The sequence below is a fragment of the Setaria viridis genome, chromosome 5 (genome assembly GCF_005286985.2).
Source record: "Setaria viridis chromosome 5, Setaria_viridis_v4.0, whole genome shotgun sequence".
Classification (NCBI taxonomy): Eukaryota; Viridiplantae; Streptophyta; class Magnoliopsida; order Poales; family Poaceae; genus Setaria; species Setaria viridis.
In genome coordinates this window covers 25,130,542-25,154,995 of record NC_048267.2, presented here as the reverse complement: position 1 = coordinate 25,154,995, position 24,454 = coordinate 25,130,542, and the positions used below count along the sequence as shown (strand labels likewise).

General features: G+C 49.8%; 1 protein-coding gene and 1 pseudogene across 1 annotated transcript; one reads left to right on the top strand and one right to left on the bottom strand.

The window, feature by feature from the left end:
• The first annotated feature begins 2,963 nt into the window (after nt 1–2,963).
• On the top strand, nt 2,964–6,420 carry LOC117856347 (calcium-transporting ATPase 7, plasma membrane-type). The gene has a single exon (XM_072294196.1). It carries the CDS (start codon nt 3,235–3,237, stop codon nt 6,298–6,300), a length of 3,066 nt encoding a protein of 1,021 aa, XP_072150297.1. The 5' UTR covers nt 2,964–3,234; the 3' UTR covers nt 6,301–6,420.
• Nucleotides 6,421–16,098: 9,678 nt separating this feature from the next.
• On the bottom strand, nt 16,099–17,152 carry LOC140223002 (uncharacterized; annotated as a pseudogene).
• Between the last annotated feature and the right edge of the window lie 7,302 nt (nt 17,153–24,454).

Here is a 24,454-nt window from a genome sequence, read left to right as displayed (position 1 = left end):
ATCCTCCTGCTACGGGTCGGCAACATAGGTTGTGCCTCCACAGCTGGATGAGGGAGCAGCGGTGATGGCGCCTTACGCAGGATCTTGTCGGTGAAACGCTTTAGCCTGTTCACAGCGGAGCTCCCATCTTCAGCTGGCCGAGGAGGGGTGGTTGCGTCCACGCCTGGGGGATGGCGCTGGAGCTTGCCCTGGCATCCATGATGTCGTGTTGTCCCCCTCAAGGTGGCGTTGTGTGTGGCTGCTCCTGCACAGGCAACGACGGAGGTGAGTCCGTCGTCCACTGGACAGCCTTCGTCGGCGAATGGTTGTCCACCAACAATGCTTCAACTTTTTGAAAGACAGCCGCTGTAGCAGGCGGGCACCCCGACGCTGGCCGGCTCATGACGAGTGAGGCGACGAACTCCTCCATCATTGGGTCGACCCACACGGGGGGTTCCATGTTAGCGCACAACTCCAACACTAGCATATCTGGCTCGGGGAAGCAATGTGCAACAGCAGAGGTAGCATCATTGGCGGCAGCGCACCCATGTTGATGTCCCTCACCGGCTTACTCCGGCGCCGCTAGTATCGCCATCGCTTTCCGCCAGCGCCCTCCATGGCACCAAGCATGGCCCCGTCCAAGCCACCGCCGTGGAGAGCGTGCTTAGGGGCCAGTGGTCTGTCACCACGAGCAGAGTGCCGTGGCAGGTCGGCACCCTTCGCCATCGTCGTCGCAGCAGACCTGAGCTGCTTGCAATCCCTAGCGAGGTGGCGAAAACCGTGGCAATGCAAGCAACGTCGTGGCAACCGACAAGTCGCTACTCGGTGCGAGTAGGACAGGCAATTGAAACATCTGTCGCAAAGGTCTTCGGGGGATCTTCCGGACCTGCAGCTGCTGCTGGCGGTGAGTCTCCGAGGCGTTCGCAGGCCGCACCTCTTGTCAAGGTAGGATCTCCCTCCACCCATCGGCATTGGAGGCGGAGACCCGTTGTCTGGAAGACATGACGCGAGGGCCGAGCCACTGGTAGGCAGGGATGCGTCCATCCACTGGCCGAGCAGGCAGGCCATGAACCAACTGGGGGCACGACCGACTGCACTTCTGATGTCTTCGCCCGTGTCCCTGCCATCCCGCGTCCACTCCACCCCACCCCAGAACCATGACTGAACAAGGCTGGGCACGCACGGGGGATGCAGAAACTAGCTTCGGCTGGCGACGAGCAGCTTCCAAGTAGGTGGTGGGACGTTCATCATCGGACTCCTCGCTGTCATCGTTCGCCCATTGACGGCGCTTTGAGCGCCCTCCCTGGGAGCAACCAGGGTAGAACGGCGACAAGGCCGGCAAGAGAGAGAAGGTGCAGGGGGTGGCCGGTGGCTCCTCAACGGTGCCCATGGGCCCAGAAGGCACAGACTTGGGGAGGTCGCTGTCAGCGGCGGCTGCAGCGCACCTAGCACCGGCCGGCAGCGGTGACGTCTGGCGGGGCGCCCCGGACCCTGTCAGCGTTAACTCCGGCCCCGGCTCCTACGTCGAGCGGCATGCGTGCAGCCCACCACCACCAGCATCGGCGTCCTTGCTGCGCCGCGGAGGAGTGTGGCGGCGCAGGTGGGGGAAGAAGGGTTGGTGGGTTCACGGGAGGCACCTGCTGTTGCGGTTGCTGAAGCTGGTGGCGGGGGTGGTAGCGTAGAGGGGCCACGGCGAGCCCCGGATCCGACCCGCGTAGGTGCTCCAGCATCGGATCCAGCGGTGGCGGGCTTGTTGGCGGCCGCGGCGGTTGCTCTCGGCGTTGGCGCGGGCGGGTTGGGATCTCGGTGACGGCAGAGGCACGGGTCGGTGTCGAGGGTGGGGAGGGGAGGGGAGGTCGATGGAGAGGTGGAAGTGGAGGGGGAGAAGGGGTCGGGGTGGCGCCGACGGTGGCGGGGACGGGTTAGGGTTTGGCTCAAGACATGGCGGGCTCACTGAAGCTCGCGGGTCGGTGCCAGGGATGGGGAGGGGAGGGGAAGAGGATGGGGAGGTGAAGGTGGAGGAGGGGGCGGGGGGTGCCGGCGCCGGCATCGGTAGGGTTGGATAGGGGTCCGTCAGGGTTCGGGTCTCGGTCGCACCCCTCCCCTCAATTCACTACCTCCCACCAGTTATGTCGCTCGGTAACCGCATTTGTAGATGCTTCATGCTTGCGCAGGCTATACTTTGAATTCAAGCATTTTTTTTGGTTAACTATGACGACCAATGTGCAGGTTTTAATCTATGGACGACAACGTGTTTAATTTATGAATTTAAAGTCCGGCCATCAATGTGATTTCAAATGTTGTCGTGTTGGATTGGACTTTGAAGATGCATGGTAGTGTAGATACTTTGGTGTCAACATCATCAGCGAATAAGTCGCGTCGCCAAATTAGCAAATTACAGCTCGCTGGCCGGTTGCCGGCCATGGACGTGCGCGCGACAGCCCGCAGGCCGGCCAGCCGGGCGCCGATGGCCACGCAGATGGCACTGGCGCACGTGCTGTACGTAGCTAACAGCAGCCTGGCCATGCAACAGCGCGCGTGCAGGCCTAGGCCGGAAGTTTTATCCGAGCCGCTCCGCCGCCGTCGAACTCCAACGGCAGCGCAACCAATTAGCAGCAGCAACCAATCCGGATCTGTTGGCCTCTGCTTCATCTTAGGACTCTACACCATTACTCCGTACGTACTATCTTAAAATTTTCAACTCTACACATACAAATTTCGCGAAAGTTGAGTTAGAATTATCTCGCTCGTTCATAATTCACAAAGCTTTAGAACTTTGGTCGCAGCTTCCCTTAAACTAACGTCCTCGCGGTTACCTCGCGGTTACCTCGCGGTTACCTTATTTCGATGGAACAGCTAAACTCACCGGCTAAGCAACGGAGGCTTCCAGGCAGCTTCCCGACCGCCTCCCCCCTCCCCCCCCCCACATATAAATATTGCTACGCCTATGCGTGGTGCCATCTTCCTCTTCCAGATTACCCGGAGCTGTTTCCGTATAAGCTGTCAGCATTTGATCAGCCGTTTCTGTATAAGCTGTGAGCACTTGTTGCCTTGTTGGGATCAAGAAACCACGGTCGCCGTCATCGTCACAGGCGTCCCATTGTCTCTCCTAGCTTCATACCAGCTGCACACTCTTTGAATTCACCTCGCTTCCTTCCTTTTTTTTTCAATTTCAATCGGGTTTCTGCACAAATCCAAATCGGAGTTTGCCCTGTCTCAATCGGTGGAGGCTCGTCTTCATTCGTCTGCACATATATGGAGTGCGCCGACTACATGATCGAGGTGGGCAGAATGGCGACGGCGGCTGACCCGCTGCGGTGGACGAAGCAGTGGAGGAAGGCCACCAACGTCATCCGGACGTGCCACAGGCTGGCCCGCCTCAGTTTCTCCCGGGCCATCCTGCGACGGACCGGCTCCTACGTCGAAATCAACATCCACGACGAAACCGACGACGGCTGCGAACCCGGCGCCGCCAGCACGTCGCGCTCCGCCGACGCCGACGCCACGCCGGCGGAGTTCTCTGTCGCCGCGGACGACGAGGGCTTCAGGCGCCTGGTCAAGGACAAGCGCCACGACTGCTTCCGCCGCCTGGGAGGCGCCGCCGGGATCGCGTCCGCGCTGGCGTCGGACGCGGAGGCCGGCATCCGCGGCGACGACCGCGACGTGCGGCGCCGACGGGAGGCCTTCGGCGGGAACACGTACCCGCGGAGGAAGCCCAAGGGATTCTGGACCCACGTGTGGGACGCGCTCAGCGACGTCTTCCTCCTCGTGCTGCTCGTCTGCGCCGCCGTCTCGCTGGGCTTCGGCATCAAGGAGCACGGCCTCAGGGACGGCTGGTACGACGGCGTCAGCATCTTCCTCGCCGTCTTGCTCGTTGCCGCCGTGTCCGCGGTCAGCAACCACGGCCAGGCCAGGCGCTTCGACAGGCTCGCCACCGAGTCCGTCAACATCGCCGTCAACGTCGTACGCGGCGGCAGGAGGCAGGAGGTCTCCATCTTCGACGTCGTCGTGGGCGACGTCGTGGTGCTCAACATCGGCGACGTCGTGCCCGCGGATGGCGTCTTCTTGCAGGGACACGCGCTGCTGGTGGACGAGTCCAGCATGACCGGCGAGCCGCACCCTGCTGACGTCGACGCCGAGAAGAGCCCCTTCCTCGCCTCCGGCGTCAAGGTCATCGACGGATACGGCCACATGCTCGTCACCGCCGTCGGCACGGACACCGCCTGGGGCGAGATGATGGGCAGCATCACCAGGGAGAAAACCGAACCGACGCCGCTCCAGGAGCGCCTCGAGGGCCTCACCTCCAGCATCGGCAAGGTCGGCATCGCCGTCGCGGTGCTCGTCTTCGCCGTGCTCACCGCGCGGCACTTCACGGGAAGCACCAGGGACGAGCAGGGCAAGCCGACGTTCGACAGGCAGCACGTCACCTTCAACAGCGTCTTCACCGCGCTCGTTGGCATCTTCCAGCAGGCCATCACCATCATAGTGGTGGCCATTCCCGAGGGCCTCCCGCTCGCCGTGACGCTGACGCTCGCCTTCTCCATGAAGCGGATGGTCAAGGAGCACGCGCTGGTGCGCACGCTCTCGGCGTGCGAGACCATGGGCTCGGTAACCGCCATCTGCACCGACAAGACGGGCACTCTCACACTGAATCAGATGAAGGTGACGGAGTTCTGGGTCGGCACCGACCGACCCAAGGAGGTCACCGGCGCCGTCGTCAACTTGCTGCGCCAGGGAGCAGGGCTCAACACCACCGGAAGCGTGTACAAGCCGGACAACGCCTCGCCGCCGGAGATATCGGGCAGCCCGACGGAGAAGGCTCTGCTGTCTTGGGCCGTGGAGGAGCTCGGCATGGACGCCGACGCGTTGAAGAGGAGCTGCAAGGTGTTGCACGTCGAGGCGTTCAACTCCGACAAGAAACGCAGCGGCGTGATGATCAGGGACAACGCGACCGGTGCGGTGATCGCGCACTGGAAAGGCGCCGCGGAGATGGTCTTGGCGAACTGCTCCGCTTATGTCGGTTCAGACGGCGCGGCACGCGTACTCGACGCAGGGAAGAGGAAGAAGCTCGAAGAGATCATCAGTGAGATAGCGGCCGCCAGCCTCCGGTGTATCGCCTTCGCCTACAAGCATGTCGACGGCGAGCACTCCAAGATCGACGACGAAAGGCTGACACTGCTCGGCTTCGTCGGCCTGAAGGACCCCTGCCGGCCAGAGGTCAGGACCGCCATTGAGGCCTGCACCAAGGCGGGCGTCGCTGTGAAGATGGTCACGGGCGACAACGTCCTCACGGCCCGTGCCATCGCCATGGAGTGCGGAATCATCTCGAACAGCGACCGTGACGCCATTGTGATCGAGGGGCAAAAGTTCCGCGCCATGTCGCCGGAGGAGCAGCTGGATATCGTGGACCGCATCCGCGTCATGGCACGGTCTCTGCCCATGGACAAGCTGGTGCTGGTGCAGCGCCTGAAGCAGAAGGGCCACGTGGTCGCGGTCACCGGCGACGGGACCAACGACGCGCCGGCGCTCAAGGAGGCCGACGTGGGCCTGTCCATGGGCATCCAGGGCACCGAGGTCGCCAAGGAGAGCTCCGACATCGTCATCATGAACGACAACTTCGACACGGTGGTGACGGCCACCCGGTGGGGCCGCTGCGTCTTCAACAACATCCAGAAGTTCATCCAGTTCCAGCTGACCGTCAACGTCGCTGCGCTCATCATCAACTTCGTGTCGGCGGTGACCTCTGGCAAGATGCCGCTGTCGACCGTGCAGCTGCTGTGGGTGAACCTGATCATGGACACCATGGGCGCGCTGGCGCTGGCGACGGACACGCCCACCAAGGCGCTCATGCGCCGCCCGCCCATCGGCCGCACGGCGCCGCTCATCAGCAACGCCATGTGGCGCAACCTCGCCGCGCAGGCGGCGTTCCAGGTCGCCGTCCTCCTGGCGCTGCAGTACCGCGGCCGCGACATCTTCGGCGTCAGCGAGAAGGCCAACGGCACCATGATCTTCAACGCCTTCGTGCTCTGCCAGGTGTTCAACGAGTTCAACGCGCGGGAGATCGAGCGAAGGAACGTCTTCGCCGGCGTACTCCGCAACAAGATGTTCCTGGGCATCATCGCCGTGACCATCGCCATGCAAGTGCTCATGGTGGAGCTGCTCACGAGGTTTGCCGGCACCCAGAGGCTTGGCTTGGCCCAGTGGGGTGTCTGTGTCGCCATTGCCGCGGTGTCGTGGCCCATTGGATGGGCCGTCAAGTTCATCCCCGTGCCTGACCGGCCGCTACGTGAGATCTTAGCAAACAGGAGGAAATTATTCTAAGCATTATCTAGGATGATGACACAATTATGTTACTTTTTTTAATTTGAATTCATTCGTTTATTTTTATTGTACAAAATACAGTTTATTGAGTTAATGGATTTGTTATACGGAAATGCTAGGCTACGGGTGTCTGGACACTGGACGCTCCACGCAGACCCACCTGTCTGATGAAACATTCTCATCGACGCATTTGTTTCCACCGACGGGCAGCCCACCTCACCTCTACCATCCATTCCCAATCCGATCGATCCCCACCTCTCCTCTGTCGTCTCGCCGCCGCCGCCGCCCCGAAACTGCAGAGGGCTGCTATTCCAGTCGGAGCTTGCGGCGGGGCGCGACCCGCGAGAGCTCTGCTTCAACCTCTCCACGGCCTTCGCGTTGTGCCCGTCGCTCCGCCTCTCGTACCACCCCAACGACGGACGACCCCAACCTCCCGTTCGCGCTCACCGTCCACGCGGGGCTCGGCCTGCTCGGCTCCCTAGTGCGCGCGCCCTTCGCACTCGCTGCAAAGTTCAACCTCCTCTCCTTTGACCTTTCCACGCCAGCCTTCTTCCTCCGGCTCAAGCCCTGCCTCGGCGACTTCTCTCTCCCACATGCTCCACTCCCCCGCCGCTGCTGCCACCTCCCCGGCACCCCCTATGGTCGGGGAGGCGGCTCCTGACGGTGACGACCTCGGCCACGAGCGGGAGTTCGTGTACAGGCCATCGTTCTCGTTCACCGGAGAGCAGGCTCGCAGCGAACGTGGGATTTTTGTAATGTTGCAACATGATTTTTGTGATGTTTCAACAATGACTTTTGTGATGTTTCACCTGTGATTTGCGATGTTGCATCTGCGATTGGATTGGAATGATATGTTTCATGCATCGGCAGTTTGATGTTGAAGGTTTGTTTTTCATGATGTTTCGATATGTTACTTTGGATGTTGCACAATATTTTTTATGATGTTGCAATAGTTAGTTTCGGATGTTGCATTTTTTCTGATGCGAGATTGAATGTTGCACGCAACATGATACAGATGTTGCGGCAGGTTTTTTCCATCATCAATGAATCACTAAGAAGTTTTTTACACGTTCTTTGATGTTGCAAACGTTGATTTTCGATGTTACAAATGTTGATTTTCTATGTTGCAGATGCTATTTTGAATGTTGCAATGGACTACCGGAGCGTCCGACGGTAACTTTTCCCATCGGACGTCCAAGCGCTAGCACATCCGTTTGTTATATGCTCATCTACTGCATTAGTATTTGGCCAGCGTTAACTCTCCAAGCCTAAAGCTTATTACATTAATTGGAGAAAATTAAATTAAAGTACTCTTCTACATGCTAATAAATAAATTACCCAGTTCTAGTATATCGTAGTGGGAAAACTTTGATGTGCGGCTACGAAAAGAGATGTCGACGATGTCATGATATACAAACTAGGATAAGTTAATTGTACATCATTTATTGTATGGTACCGGCTCCGGCAAAGGAACACGCGGAGCAGCACCAAAAGACGGAGCATTTTTGGCCGTGAAAAGTGGCTTCTTCGGAGAGGCTCTGTAGAGTGTTAGTGAAGGAGTCATATCAAACACGTCCTTGGACCCATTTATTTATATAGGTTGAGGTCATGACTTTATAGCTCTAAAATTTGAGATAAAGAGAGACATTCTTTAGATCGCTCGTGGTGAAACAATTACTTAGTCTAACAACAACTGCTAGAAGACCATTTACTTTGAGTAGGATAAGAGAGTAAAAGCACGTACAAGCATTTAAAAATATATTGAAATATTCCCTCCATCCCTCAAAAAATACAATTCTGGAACAGTATCATGGTTCAGTATATCAAGTTTGACCTGTTATAGATGGAAGGGTATAAATATATATAATGTCAAATAAACATCATTAGATTAATTACGAAATGTATTTTCATAATAAATTAATTTGGATCCATAAATGTGAATACTATTTATTAGAAACCTGGTCAAATGTGAAGCACTTTAACTGGCACGCATACCATAGTTGCATCATTTTTAGGACAGAGGTAATATAAAGGATTTTATGGAAAAAAAGCAGTTTTGTATTAAATAGTGCATAAATTTGGTAGGTACTATAGTGTTACTTGCCATTTGTTAACTAATCAGGGCAGTCCCAATGGGAGAAACCAACCTAGTTTCCATAGTCTAGGATATTGTATCAAGAAATCATCCTTCACAATGCAACTTTTTTATCTAGAGTCTAAATAAAAATCCAACCAATCATTCTCCCTTCTAGTACCAGATCCTCTGTGCATCATGTAAAGGAGCTCGAGTGATGGGTAGCAGCGGTGTAAGCGCAAAGGATCCTGCAGTAATTAAGAAGAAACTACTTGGGTCTCCCCAATGCTGAATCACTGGTTTCTTGGCTCATTGGTGCGCGTGAGGACTTGGTTTCCTCTCTAAGAAATGGTTTCTCTCTCTCTCCATAATAAATCTACTGCCACATCAGCAAATTGCTTAGTTGGCATGATAATTAAGAGGGATAGAAACTATCATCAATGTTCCATTGGGACTGCCCTCACCATTAATCATGTTGACGATAACGTTTGCCTAGGAAAACAAAGTGAGGACATATGTGTCTTTTATGTTCTCTCTTAATTATCTTAATTAAAAGCTCTAGAATACTTTATATTACAGGACACAGAGAGAGTAAAAGCAAAGAATATACTAGCTGTGCAATTGGCCGGTCACACAGAGAGAGTAAAAGCAAAGAATATACTAGCTGTGCAATTGGCCGGTCACACACACTTTGCTAGTTATATGATTGTTAAGATTTATTATTTAGTGATCAATTTATGTTAATTCCATCATTAGCAACTGCTAATGACAGTTCCAGAATAGGCATAGAAAGGCACCTTTTCGCTAACGGGCAACCGCCCGTTGGGCTTGCATGGCCTGGTTTGGTTCCGGTTACACATCGAATGTTTAGAAGTATTAAATGTAGATTATTTATAAAACTCATTACATAAGTGGAGACTAAACAGCGAGACGAATCTATTAAGCGTCCATGATTTGACAATGTGTTGCTACAGTAAATATTTGCTAATGATGGATTAATTAGGCTTAATAGATTCGTCTCGCCATTTAGCCTCCACTTATGTAATTGGTTTTGTAAATAGTCTATGTTTAATACTGTATCTAGACATTCGATGTGACACGTGCTAAAAATAAGGAAAGAACCAAACGACCCAAGCACTATTCATCCGAGAATAGACATCGGTCATTTTCCATCCGACACTTGCCTCTTCTAACACGTTATCACGCACGCCCGCTCTACACACCGCTGACGCTAAGCGAAGGAAGGAGGGAGTTGGCTGGAGGACTCGACGGAGAGTTCGCCGGACTCACTGCAGGAGAAGGAAACGCCCTCCACCCCAAGGTACAGGATGACGATGCCTTTACCTTCCATGAATGCCATGGTGGATTCCATCACCGACGTCGTGGAGACCGCCATCCTTCGCGGGCACCACGCCGGAGGTCTTCGCCGCTACATGTTGCAGGGCGCCGTTCGCCGCGCGCTCCACGACATCCACCACCACCGGACCCCTCCTCGTCGCTTCCACGGGATCCGGACTGAAGAGAGGGGTGGCCACCATTCGTCGCCGCGCCCGGAGTCCATGCTGCAGTTCGCCCCCGGCGTCTGCCCGACGCATGTTCGTCAGGCGCGTGGGTGGCCCTTCGGCCGGGGCGGCTCCGCCGATGCCGCCACCGCTGTCGAAGCCGTCGATGTCGTCGGCCCCGCTCGCGTTGCCGTGGAACGGAGGCAGTGGCACCATGGCCGCACGCCGTGGGGCACCTCCGCTCTTCAACAACAGCGCTGCAGCGGAGAGGTGGCCGCCAGGCTTCGCCTACGACATCAACGTCGCCCTCCCGCCGGCACCTCCACCAACCCGGTCGCTCTCCTACGCCGACGTGGTGGCCAACCGCCGCCAGGGCCTGCGCCGTACCGCCCTCCCGCTGGGGAACACCCTCGGCGCCGGGTACCTCTCCTCCTCTGACGCGGAGGGGGTGGTTCCCCACTTCTGAGCGCCCTGGGAAGGGCCGGCGGAGGCGGATCCGCCGTTCCTGGCTTGTAGCGACGGCCCCTGTGGCCGGAGCTCGCCGGAGACGAGCGGGATCTGCCCTGCCGGCCGGCCTCCATGGCTGGAGCAAGGGCTTCGGCTCGAATTCGCCATGGGAGGAGGAGGAGGCACAGGACGGCGGCAACATCCTTCGGCGGCATCTGGAACCGGCAGTGGTGGTTGGTGACGGCTCGCCCCGACCGGCTGCGTCCTGGCCGCCCTGCGCTCGCGTTGGAGCCTCTGTCGGCTGCGGCTTGGCCCTTGCCGACGGCGGGCCAGCAGCGGCTGAAGGGGCGGCGGCGGGCCAGCGGCGGCTAAGGAGGCGGCGGCGGTTGGTGGCCGGCACCAAGGAAAGCAGCAGCGGCGGCTGGCGCCGTGCTGTGCCTCACCGTGCCTCGGCTCATCATCGCGCGTGCACGCGAAGTCGCTGGCCGCTGCTGCTCACCCTGCTGCCCTCGTTGCCCGTCGAGCCGAGCAGCCAAACCAGCCGCTGCTGCGCCCGAGACCGCCCACGCGCTCGTGTCGACCTCAAGGCGCTGACTCGAGTTTTTGAACGTTTCTTCGCGTCGCCTCTTCTTGTCTTGCTGACGCCGTGCGCATGGCGCTTGCGCCCCGCCAGCGCTTTTGCCGCTCTGCCGCTCGCCTCCGAGCACTACGAGAGGGGAAAAAGGGTAGGTACTTCCAATCATGTGAATTAGGATAAACCTGAAACCGTTAGCTACCGGGGTAGCCTTTCTGGGGAACATCATGTCTGCGGCAACCCAGGCCTAGATAAGGAGGGGCTGGCTAGATAAGGAGAGTGTTTTATGCAAGATATAATGAAACTTTGGGATGATATATGCCTCAAATATGTTGTTCTTACAACTTAGATGACGGTTGTAACACCCCATCCCCCAAAGTCGCACCGCCCATCCCTTCCAAGGAGTGGGCTCACGTACACATAGCACCTTACTTACACTTTCGTCCTCGCTTCGTGTAAAAGGGTTAACCTGAAGGTGCTATAGCTGGTTGACAAAGGCTTATAAGTTGACTGGACCAACCAAATTGGGCCGGGTGTCACATTCACCCTCTCAAAGAACCCGACGTCTAGTGCCGACGCCACATGTCATGCCGTGTGTCCCATCCAGAATCCACACGAGCCATGCGCCATATACCCGCACAGATCTGTACGCGCAACTGCGAGGGTCGGTCCAACTCACCCACACATGGGCAAATGTCCAAGAACGTTCCCTCTTAAGGCACAACCGTACGTCCAGTACCGACGCCATATGCCATGTCGTGTGTCCCATCAGAGCCCACACACACCATGCACTATATGCCCGCACACTGACCCGTACGCATAACCACGAGGGTCAGTTCTAATACCATTTGTAACACCCCGTCCTCCAAAGCCGCACCGCCCAACCCTTCCGAGGGGCGGGCACACGTACACATAGCACCCTACTTACACTTTCATCTTCACTTCGTATAAAAGGGTTAACCCGAAGGTGCTATGGCTAGTTGACAAAGGCTTATAAGTTGGCTCTACCCTTGCTCAACTAGTAAGGTGGTACTAAACATACGCACCTATGCTCATGGATCACACTGAGCTAACCAAATTGGGCTGAGTGTCACAACGGTCTAGCTACTGTTTTCCCTTTTTTTGTGCGAAGCTGTGTGTAAAAGCCTTGTTCACCGGGCTTCATCAGCAGGCCACAATTTAATAAAGTCATTTTGTTTAAAAATAAAATAACGATGTTATTGCTTTTAGCATAATGCATTTAAACTATGAACCTTGCAAACGAATAAAGAAACCTATGGATCAAAACTCAGTCTGTCAATCTAACTGATGACCAGGATATGATCAGGGAAGTTCTCAGTACTATGGCACATGCGCATGGTGATAGAGAAACAAGAGCATCTAGGTGTTTATCTAGCGGCTGGTACACCTCTAACATAAATAAAACAACATGACTCTCATCTAAACCGAAACTACCTAGAGAGGAAGAGGGAGAGAGACCGACCATCTGTCTTCAATGGAGTGGTCGTCGAGGACGCCATAGCGTTGTCGGGGTAGGAGAGGGGCATAGCGCAGAGCAGAGGGCGACAGCGATGTTAGTGGTGAGTCTTCCCGCCGCTAACAACGCCTCCACTAGATCGGCTAGGGTTTTGGTGTCGGTGGGATTGTGGGCACGACGAATGTTGGTTCGTGTGCCCCGGCCCCCACGTCCTTTTTTATGGCGCTGCGTGACGAGGGCCCACTAACCATATATGGTTGGGGCACCCTTGATCAGGGCACTAATTGAGAATCAGGGTCGGGCCAAATCCGGTGGAGATCAATCCTAACATTTTCCCCCCTTGATCTCACTTCATACTCATACTTGACTTTAAACTTAGCTTGGCACCCATTTCATCACAGATCAGCATATAGAGCATGTCTCGTCATCATAGCTAGTTATGTACTATCAGATTTGGCAGCTACAATACACTTTTCTATTTTCAAACAGATTCTTCTTCTAGGCCCTTAGTATCCATGTATCATAGGCTTTTCCGTAAACCCATATCGGCTAAGTGTTCTCTAAACACATTGGGCGGTAAGCCTTTTGTGAGCAGATCCGCGAGCATTTCTGTTGTTCTTATATGCTCTAAACTTATGATATGATCCTGGATTCTATCTTTCACAACATAAAACTTAATGTCAATGTGTTTTGCAGCACCACTTGACTTATTGTTGTGAGCGTAGAACATTGTTGGCTCATTGTCACAGTACATCTTTAGTGGTTTTCGAATGCTATCTACCACTCTTAATCCGGGTACAAACTTCTAGTTCGCCTACCCCGTGGCCTCATAGCATGCTACAAACTCGGCAAACATCATGGAGGATGCCGTGACAGTTTGCTTGGAGCTTTTTCACGATATAGCTTCACCTGCGAGAGTGAATAAATAAACTGACATGGATTTTCTATCATCTACATCTCCCGCAAAATCAGCATCTGAATACCCTTCTATTTCAAGGGAATCAATTCTTCTATACGTTAACATGAGCCCTTTCATGCCTTGCGTATAACGCAGTGCCTTCTTTACCATTTTCTAGTGATCTATTCCTGGATTGTCTTGGTATCTGCCAAGTACCCCGGTACCAAAAGCTAAGTCAGGGCGCATACATACTTAAGCATACATCAAGCTTCCGACAGCTGAAGCATAAGGAACCGCTTTCATTTGATTGATCTCATACTAGTTCCTGGGACTCTAAAAAGTTCCAAATCTGTCGCCCTTGACTATGGGAGCAGGTGTAGGTCTACTCGAATGCATACTATACTTCTTGAGAATTTTCTCTAAGTATGCCTTTTGCGATAATCCTAATACCCCCTTTCTTCTATCTCAGTGAATCTCGATTCCCAAAATGAACGAGGCTTCACCAAGATCTTTTATATCAAAGTTTAAGGATAGGAATTTCTTCATCTCCAATAGTAGACTAACATCACTACTAGCAAGTAGGATGTCATCTACATACAAAATAAGGAAAATGAATTTCCCATTCTTAAACTTCGCATATACGTAATTGTCCTCCTGATTCTCACTAAACCCAAACTTTCTTATTGTCTCATGAAACTTCAAGTACCACTGCTCGGAGGCTTGTTTTAATCCATAAATGGATTTCTTCAGATGGCATCCCATATGTTTGTTTCCTTCCACGACAAAACCTTTAGGTTGTGCCATGTCAACGTTTTCTTCTAGGTCCCCATTGAGAAAAGCCATCTTTACATCCATCTGATGTAACTATAAATCGCAGTGTGCCACTAAAGCTATTATGATTCTAAAAGAATCCTTACATGAGACTAGAGAAAAGGTCTCATTATAGTCTATTCCTTCTCTTTGTGTGAAATATTTCGCAACAAATCGTGCTTTATATCTTTCGACATTCCCTTTGGAGTCCCATTTTATTTTGTAGACCATTTTGCAGCCTACTGTCTTGGCTCCTTAAGGAATTTCTTCTAGATCCTAGACTTTGTTGCTACTAATGGATCTCATTTCATCTTCCATGGCTTCAAGCCACTTCGATGAGTGAGCACTTCTCATAGCTTCTTCAAATGAGGTAGGATCTCCCTCCATTTGAACTACTTCACTGACATAGACATCATAGTCATCAGGAATAGCTGATTTTCTAACTCTTTGAGACCTTCTAGGGGCCTCAACAACGGGCACATCTTCCATGGGGGGCTGTTGTAGCTCTTCCTCATATGCGGCAACAGGTTCTATAGGATCCTGAAGGACAGATTCCTCATTTTCATGTGTCGTTGCCGTATGAGAACTAACAACAGGTGTTGTCACTACAATATCCTGTCACCACGGGAGAACTAACAATAGGTGTTGTTACCACAGTGTCTTGCACTGTTGGTGCAACAGCAACCGGCGTCAAGGAAAAAGGTTCCTCAACCATCGGAGTGGGTACATACACCCGTTTCTCCTCAAGGTTGATTTCTCGGGGTACCGTGCTCCCCATGATCATCTTATCCTCCAGAAACACAACGTGTCTCGTTTCTACAAACTTAGTATATCTGTCAGGACAGTAGAAACGATAACCTTTTGACTTCTCAGGATAGCCAATGAAATGGCAACTAACTGTCTTAGGATCTAACTTCCCAATGTTTGGATTAAAGACTTTGGCCTCAGTCGGACAACCCCATACACACAAATAATTAAGTGAGGGTTCTCGTCCAGTCCATAACTCATATGGTGTTTGAGACACCGACTTACTAGGGACCCGATTAAGGATTTGAATGGCGGTTTTTAATGCCTCCATCCACAAACTAACCAGTAAAGTGGAGTAACTTATCATGCTTCTCACCATACCCATTAAGGTACGGTTTAATCTTTCAGCTACTCCATTCTGCCGAGGCTCGCCCGGTATAGAATACTGGGCAACTATGCTATTTTCCTACAGAAACCTTGCAAAAGGCCCAAAACTTGGCCATATGGGGTATGCTGACCGTAGTATTCCCCCCCCCCCCCCGGTCGGATCTGACTATTTTAATCATTAAGTAATGCTAATTTTCAACTTCAGCCTTAAATATCTTGAATTTATCCAACGCTTCTGAACGCTCTTTGATTGGATAAATATAACCATAACGTGAGAAATCATTTGTGAATGTTATGAAAGAATCATAACCATCCACAGATGTCACAGAAAATGGATCACATATATCTGTGTGAATTATTTCTAAAACTCCTGTGCTTCTCTTGGCGTCTTTCTTAATTTTCTTAATGAATTTTCCCTTAATGCAATCGATGCATTGCTCTAAATTGAAAAATTCTAAGGGTGGAAGAATTGATTCCTTAACTAATCGTTCTACTCTCCCCCTCAAAATATGGCCTAAATGACAGTGCCATAATTTCGATGATACGTCATCAATTCTTTTTCGCTTATTCTTTAGATTCATAGGCGAGGAGGCATTCTCATTCTTAGCGCTTATTTCATTCACATTCTCACAAAGTGATAATAAATAAAGCTCATCTTGTTTGAAGGCAAGAGCAACAACCTTATTATTAAACTTGATTTCACATTATCCATTACCAAAGTGACAAGCAAAACTATCATCATCTAAGCGCGACATACTTATTAAGTTTCTACGCAAAGAGGGTACAAAAAGAACATCTCTCAAGTGAAGTATAAAGCCATTTGCTAGTTCTAATAGGAGTTCTCCAACGGCTTCGACTTTAGCTTGGACACCATTTGCAACTTTAATGCTTCTTTCTCCTCTTTGCATGATCCTCCTCGTATGGAATCCCTGTAATGAATTTGCAACATGAACAGTTGCACCTGAGTCAATCCACTAAGTAGATTTTTCATAACTTAAATACAAAGATTCATCTACAAATGTAATGATATCCTCACCTTTTTTCATCAGGTGCTTCAGGAACTCTAGACAATCCTTTTGATAGTGTCCCTTCTTCTTGCACCACTTGCAAGTGTCCTTGTCCACCACCACTTCATGGTTTGATCTTTGATGGTGATCTTGTATTGGAGCCTTTCCATGTGCCTTGGAAGAAGAGCATTCCACTGAGGTTTCCCTTGTGGCTTAGATTCTAAAAATTCCTCTTCTTATTTTGGCTCAGGTAATTTATAGTATCACCGGATGAGCCCTTAAGCCTCTCTTCTTCTTGCACACACATGGCAATCATTTTCTGAATACCCCATTTTTCTGGCTGTGAGTTGTAATTCACAGCAAATGCCTCAAATCCTTTGGGCAGTGAGGTAAAGATCAGATGAACTATGAATGCTTCTGGAAGCTCCATCTCCATAGACTTTAGCTTGGAAGACATATTGCTCATTCGCAATATGTGGTCCCTTACACCGCCGCCAGTGTATTTCATAGTGACAAGATTTCTTATGAGGGTGCTTGCATATGCTTTTGAAGAGCTAGTAAAATGACTCTTCACTTTTGTCAGGTACTCACTAGCGGTCTTACATTCTGGGATTGCTCCCCTAATTGCTTCTGTGATGGAGCTTTTGATCACCATCAGGCACTTTCTATTTGATGAGTCCCACTTTGCACGATCGAGATCATACTGCATTCTTATTGGTGCATGGTCGTGCACCCTTTTCACGGGGTCCTCCTTGCTTTTCTGACTTTCATTTTCGACCCTCACGGGGTCCTCAGGTTCTATGGGACAGGGGACAGGGAGCAATCAGTGCCAAATCAATGTCGGACAGCGCAAGCGCTATCTTGACCTTCTCTCGCCATGAGCCATAGTTCCCTCCTGTGAGGGGCTCGATGGACAATATAAAGCTCATAGGATTGCCTGAAGACAAATATGCAGAGAAAATTGAGTTAATTCAACGTTGGTCAAATTAAAACATAAAACTTCTCAATATCAATTCTAAATCACCGTTGGGCAGAAATATAATTAATAATGATAAATCTAAAATTATAGTACAACAATTTTATCAACAACGTTGGTCAGTAGATAAAATTATCATACTCATAAAAAATACTTATTTTCTAATTAAATTTTCCTATTGGTTCCAATTTAATTAGAGAAACATACTAGAAACTTGAATTTAATGCATAAAATTGGCAAAATAAAGTCAAAATTCATCTTAATTCAAACTTAATACAGCGGAAGCTTAAACTTAATTTGTGGATTTTACCCACAAGAAAAACTCTTAAAACTACTTTTATTTGAGCCACTAATCAATTTCTAGAAATTATTTAAGTCATTGGAAAAGAAAACAAAAATGGGCTCATTCTTCTCTTTTTCTTCGGCTCGACCGCGGAAACGCCCTAGCCCAGCTCGCGCAGAAACCTGGCCCGTCTTGCACCGCGTCTAGCCAGAGGCCCAGCACGCATGGCGCAAAAGCACATAGCCTAGCTAGCGCGGATTGGCCCAGCCTAGCCCACTTGCTAGATCATTTCACTCACTCGGCTCGTTTACTCGATTGCAGCTTGGCAGGCCGCAACCTGAGCCCAGGCCGCCGAAGCGGCCTGCTACCCCTTCCCGCCTGGGCCGAATCTGGCCCGGACGATCTTAGTTGTCCATTCGAGATTGACGGCTACGCGTGATTTTTGCTGGATCAAAACCGAGTGAGGGGCCGGCCCCTGCGAACCCTAGCTCCATTTCCTTCATCCTTCTCAGTGCCGCCACACATCGAGCGAGTGAGAGCCGAGTTCGCCGGTGAGAGAACTCCGGCGAGCAAGCGCCGCCGAGCGCAGCGGCGGCCCGAGCAGAGTGAGGTGATGGCGCCCGCGCGCACCGATCACCCCTTCCGGCTGGCAGCCCCTTTGGCTCTCCTCAGGCCCCCTCGCCAGTGCACGTGTCCACCCGAGGGTGAGCGCGGCGCCATCGAGCGGTGCTGCGGGTGAGCCGCTTCTTCCCAGAGTTCTTCGGTGGGTGGGGTCGGTGAGGTAAGCGCTATCTTCTTGCCCCTTTTCTACAGGGTCTGCCCTTTCACTTCCGTCGGCTCGGTCTCGCGGCATGGCACCGCCGCCGATGGTCGTCGGTGAATCCAACGGCCGCCGCTCCCCCCCCCCCCCCCCACACACACTTTTTTATTCTTTCTGATTAGGGTTCATGTTTCTTCCCGGATTAGATCCGGTGAGGAGAAAAAACCCCTCCTTGCTTTTCTGTCTTAGATCTAGGATTTTATTCCTCTCCTTCTACATGCTTCGGATCTCTAATTCATGCGAGAAAAATAAACTTCCCCATCTAGATTACAACCTAGTATGGCCACTGATACCATTGATAGAGAAATAGGAGCATTAGGTGTTCATCTAGCGGGTGGTACACCTCTAACATAAATAAAACAACATGACTCTCATCTAAACCGAAACTACCTAGAGAGGAAGAGGGAGAGAGACCAACCGTCTGTCTTCAATGGAGTGGTCATCGAGGATGCCATAGCGTTGTCGGGGTAGGAGAGGAGCGTAGCGCAAAGCAGAGGGCGATGGCGATGTTGGTGGCGAGTCTTCCCGCCGCTAACAGCGCCTCCACTAGATCGGCTAGGGTTTTGGTGTCGGTGGGATTGTGGGCACGGCGAACGTTGGTTCCTGTGCCCCAGCCCCCCACATCCTTTTTTATGGCGCTGCACGACAGGAGCCCACCAACCATATATGGTTGGGGCGCCCCTAATCAGGGCGCTAATTGAGAATGTTGGGTCAAATCCGGTGGAGATCAATCCTAACACATGGTCAACTTAACAGACTAACGCGACACTATCAGTTGGTTCTCCCAGTTTTTGTCACGCAATCAAAAGACACACATTGAGGAAACAGATAACAAAGCCACTCCAAAACAATTTGAGCCAAACAACAAAGAAAATTAAAAATATTTATATTCAAGTGCAGTTATCAGATCACAAGAGAATATGTGCTGAATATTAATTGAAGTTGTCAGGCAAAGGAAAGTGCAAGGCATAAATTACCAGTATTGCATGTCTTGCCTGCAGCTGCAGCTCTTCTTCCGACGACTCAGTCGCAGCCGGCTCTTGTGGTCCTCTTGTGATGGGTATTGTCACGATCTTAGTCGGTGTTTTGAGTATTCCCAGTCTGCCTGCAATATCTTGAGGTGGGGCACCATCTCTAGTATCAAACATTGTACTGGAATCTACCCCCCATGAATTGAAGTGAATGTGGTATTCCTGGGAACAGTCATCATATCTCTCCAATATTGTCATCGTCCAAGGCAGTTTGTGTTAACACCCATTGCAGCAACAGAACAAACCGCGAAGCCTCTAAAAACACAACAGCAGGAAGTGTCATTTCACAGTGTTGGAATAGAGCATTAAGATGACCTTGCTCCTTAAGTGCGGCTGTTTGCATCAGCGCTTCGTAGAGGCTCCGAAATGTTTTCGGGCCAACGTGGATCCTGTAACCACCTAGGTTATCATAGTTGGTCCAGAATGGAAGATCCACTACCCCCTCCTCTCTTCCGGTCCTTGTAAAATAGCTGCGATCGAGGTGGTGGGTCCATTTTTAGCTCATCTTTAAAGAGGTACCAGGTCTCTGCGAAAAAAGTGAGAGTTGGGTCAGTTTCAACAATTTGCCTTATTTTGTAAAATAATAATGTCTGCAGCACATGATAAAAAAATGTATTGTTATCCAACTTTCAAGCAACATATATGATATACTTTACCAAGTTGCAGCTCAAGGTTTCATCAATCAATAATGTAGTAGCACAGATGCTCTCTACTGCTGAAGAACAGAACAGATGCATGCATGAAGCAGTAGCACATGTTCTCTTACAGAAAACTTTTACTGAAGCAGGAGCACATGTTCTCTTACAGAAAACTTTTACAGAAAAGATGCATGCAGGAACAGAACAGAACAGAGAATACTTTTACAGAGGTTTTCCCTTGTACATGTTCTCTGATGAGAAACAGTTACTGCATGCAGGAAGCTAACAACAGCGATGCAGTAGCACATAAATGGCACATACATGTTTTGCTAATTGTGGGCCACTAAGTTTCCATGAGAGGTTCTTACAAAAATAGACACAAGATGTTTTAACAGCACCCAGACTGCCTAGCAATCAACATACAGGAAAATAACATGCTGTGGTTCTATCCTGGTGCATCTCAAACGTCAATGAAAAATAGGCAACTATGCAACGCCAAAGGCCATAGCAACTGAGTGCATGGGCTTTCAATTCGAAAGGGTGTCACAAACATCTAAAAGACCAATAGAATTCAGAACTCAAGATTTAGCTGTCGGGTGACTACTGGCAGCAGAAATCAAAACAAATACAAAAAGGGTCCATATAGCACATACAAAAAGTTAGGCAACTACGCTATTGAAACAGCTATTTCGCCACAGTACAATAGAAACCAGATGGCAATGTAACCATGCAAGTAGGTGCTATCCTGGTGCATCTCACACATCAATGAAATAGGTAACTATGAAATGCCAAAGACCATAGCACCTAAGTGCATGTGCTTTTGACTTAAAAGGGTCTACCAAACACCTAAAGAATCAACAGCTTTCAGAACTCAAAAGATTAAACTGACATGCGACTACTGGCATCAGAAACACGGAACAAATATCTGCTGCAAAGAAGGTTCCCTGATCCATATAGCACGCACAAAAAATAGACAACTATAGCAGATATTGAAGACATTTTCCATGTACCGAGAATACTACTAGTATTCAGCATTTATACAAACAAATTTGTCAAGACAGACAGTGATGAGTCCTTTAAAGTACTCGGTACAAATGGCTCCAGTCAGTTTGCAGTCAGATCCCAGGCCAGTGGCTTCGTTGGCAGACGGGGAGGTTGGGCAACCTGGCGCCGACGTAGATGTTGGGCGCCGACGGGGCAAGGCGTGGCAGCGGCGGGAGGGACGTGACAGCGGCGCGGGCGGGATGTGGTGGCGGCAGAGGCTAGGATGCGGCGGCAGGGGGCAGGACGTGGTGCGCCGCGGTTGCTTGACGCCGTTAATGGGATGGAGGTGGCCAGGACGAAGCCACGTTTAGGCTTACCGAGTGCACAGGCACCAGGGAAAAATAAAATTTCACAGATTAGAACTTAATTTCCACCACGTGTGCCCTCCCTGAACTTCGATGCGTGCACCACCATCCGGCCTAGCAGCCCACGCTTGTTGCGCTTGCATAGTTTCTTTGCAAGCAGGACAGCGCAATAAACAAACGGGGCAATTCAAAGTATTGAAAAAGCCCATGCGGACGGGCTAGTGGTCATCTACTAACAAGCCAAGTGTGTCACGCACATGACGAGCAAGAGTTGCACAAGTAGAAAAATGATCTTCCATCCTCTACAAAAATCTCCTTTGTTTTTGGAACCGGGACTAAAGATAGTCCTGGGTCTAAATTTGTAGTCCGTGGAGACACCTTTAGTCCTGGTTGGTGTTACCAACCGCGATTAATGGAGGTTTTTAGTCCTGATTAATTAGTCTCGGTTGGGAAAACGACACCCGCAAAATTGTGGTCACTCAAAACGCAAAAACTTCATCGTCAATGTTCCAAACTGCAAGTCACGAAAGATGGGGAGGCATCATTCGCTCACCGCCGATCGCTGCAGCACGCCTCCTCACCAGATCGGTGCCCACGGCCACAAGCTGCTCGTAAGCCTCCTTTTCTATTTCTCTCCGCTACAACATCCTTCCGGAATCTTGTTTTGCTTCAAATTTCAATGGTATGCAACTAATTGCCTCACGAATGTTTGGGTGCAAATCAATTTATTTGAAGTAATAAGCTAGTGTTTCAATTTCTTTGGTCACCAATTCTGATTCATTCATTTAAATTGCAATGTTAGGGTCTGCATTTAGAGGTTTTGCTTAATTGCAACAAATAGGCAACTAAGAAAGGATCCATCGATATTTGAGACTTGGGGTATTGGAGTAATATACAAAATCATGTAATTGGGAAATTGGTATAATAATATTGGAAATATGTATTTTTCATCTCTTAAGTATTTTGGAAGTGTCCCTCGTGTTTTAATTGGTGCAAATCGATCCCTTATTTTATTATATCAATGCACTAATCATCCCCATCCGAACACTTTTTCTTACAATATTTGGTCAGATATATTATTTTAGTAAGTGTTTATACCGTTACCGTTTTGTCAGTATATAGGTTAGATGTGTTGTGTTTATAGGTAACAGTTAACTCAAATGAAACCAACTAACTGCATACCGACTACTCTAGCTACTTTCATTATCCATGGCAAAAAGAATAAACTACTACTACTGTAATGAACAATTGCATACCGATCCTACACACTCCATCTCGTTTATTGGCCAGGAATGGAAACAATGGGCCTGTCCGCTTCAGCTTATAAGCCGGCTGAAAAGCTGAAATGGCTGATTTGTTGTGAGAGGAAAACACTGTTTGGTGGCTGATAAGCCGGCTGAATAAGCTGAAGCGAGCAGGCCCAATTGCATACCTCCTTTTGGTGTCCTGGCCACTGACGCCACGATGTCACTGGGGCTGGCACGGGGTGCAGGTTGGGAGCTCGTAGCCGTTGCAGAGTCAGACACGAAATAAATATATGATCCAACAAGTCTTTTGCTGCATGCAGCTAGTTCAACGCAGTGCGTGCATGGGGTGAGTGTTGAAATATGCAATGCATACTTGGAACATTCTACAAGATTGTGGAGATCTCAAGAGACTAACTTTGCCATGTATAAGGATAAGATCATGACAAGGTAAGAAGGTTCTAGAAAATTGGAGAGAATGCATGAGCTATAATTTCCATGCTTCATGGTGAAGTGTAGATTACTCTAAAACTAGATATTTTAGTATGGTAAAATATAAGAAACTAGATAAGGATGAAGAGGGTTCTAAAGTTAGGATATTTTGTATTAAAGAGTGTGGAAGTTGCCACATGGCAACACCACAATGATCATGAGCACCTATAAATAGAGGTGCTCCCCTCCCTCCTAGCCGATTTCTCAACGATGAGCGAGGCCAATTATTAGCATATACATGCAGAATGTAGTATAATTAATAAAGATCAGATAGTCAGTTGAGAGACAATCAAATAAGAAAAGATCCATCGATATTTGAGACTTGGGGTAGTGGAGTAATATAAAAAATTGTGTAATTGGGGAATGGGTGTAATAATATTGGAAATATGTATTTTCTCTTAATTATTTTGAAAATGTCCCTCATGTTTTTATTTAGGCTAATTTTTAGCTAGCTAGTGATTAGTTGTGGTATCCAAACATGCCATTAGTATGCTAACAAAATTGAAATGCTAGCATTAGACATACCTTTACAGTGATAGCCAATGTAATAGAGATCAAACCAACAAAACAATAAACTAAGATGTTGTTCAGGAGGTGAATCTCGAGTTGGCATAATCCTGATCAGAAAAGTCCCTTCTTCCAGTATGTAGTGCCTCTTATGGACTCTCCTCAATCTTATCATCCCATTCTTTTTCCTTGGAGCTTGCGCCAGCAGTAATTCTCTTAGGGCTCTTGGAATTGTCTCCATGTTTGTTGATATGTGAAGCTCAACTCATCAAGGATCACATCAAATACATGGGTGGATCGTACCCCCTCCTGAAAAAACAAAACACAAATTTGTTAAATCAAGACAAATAATTGAGAAAATTCTGTGTGTGCCACTCAATAATTCAACAATACCAGATAAGCCACTGAAAAATTGGTTTGGACATGAGTGCCATTGGAAATTTTTTTACGTTCTACCAGTGCCATTTCTGTCAACACCGTCAGAAGGCAGTCTGTGTTAACACCCATTGCAGCAACAAAACAAACCGCGAAGCCTCTGAAAATACAACAGCAGGAAGTGCCATTTCACAGTGTTGGAATAGAGCATTAAGATGACCTTGCTCCTTAAATAGGGTTGTTTGCATCAACACTTCGTAGAGGCTCCAAAATGATTTCGGGCCTACGTGGATCCTGTAACCACCTAGGTTATTATAGTTGGTGAACTACTATTTCTAGGTGAACCACCTAGGTTTTTCAAAAATCCCAATTTTACCCTTGCCCTCTAGGTGAACTACTTCTATTGCACAAATAATTCGAACCAAAATTGGACTCGATGTTGGACATGGGAAAAACAGGACTTGCACATCTTTATAAGGTAGTTAAGGGGTGGCGCAGGGAAAGAAGGAATAGGAA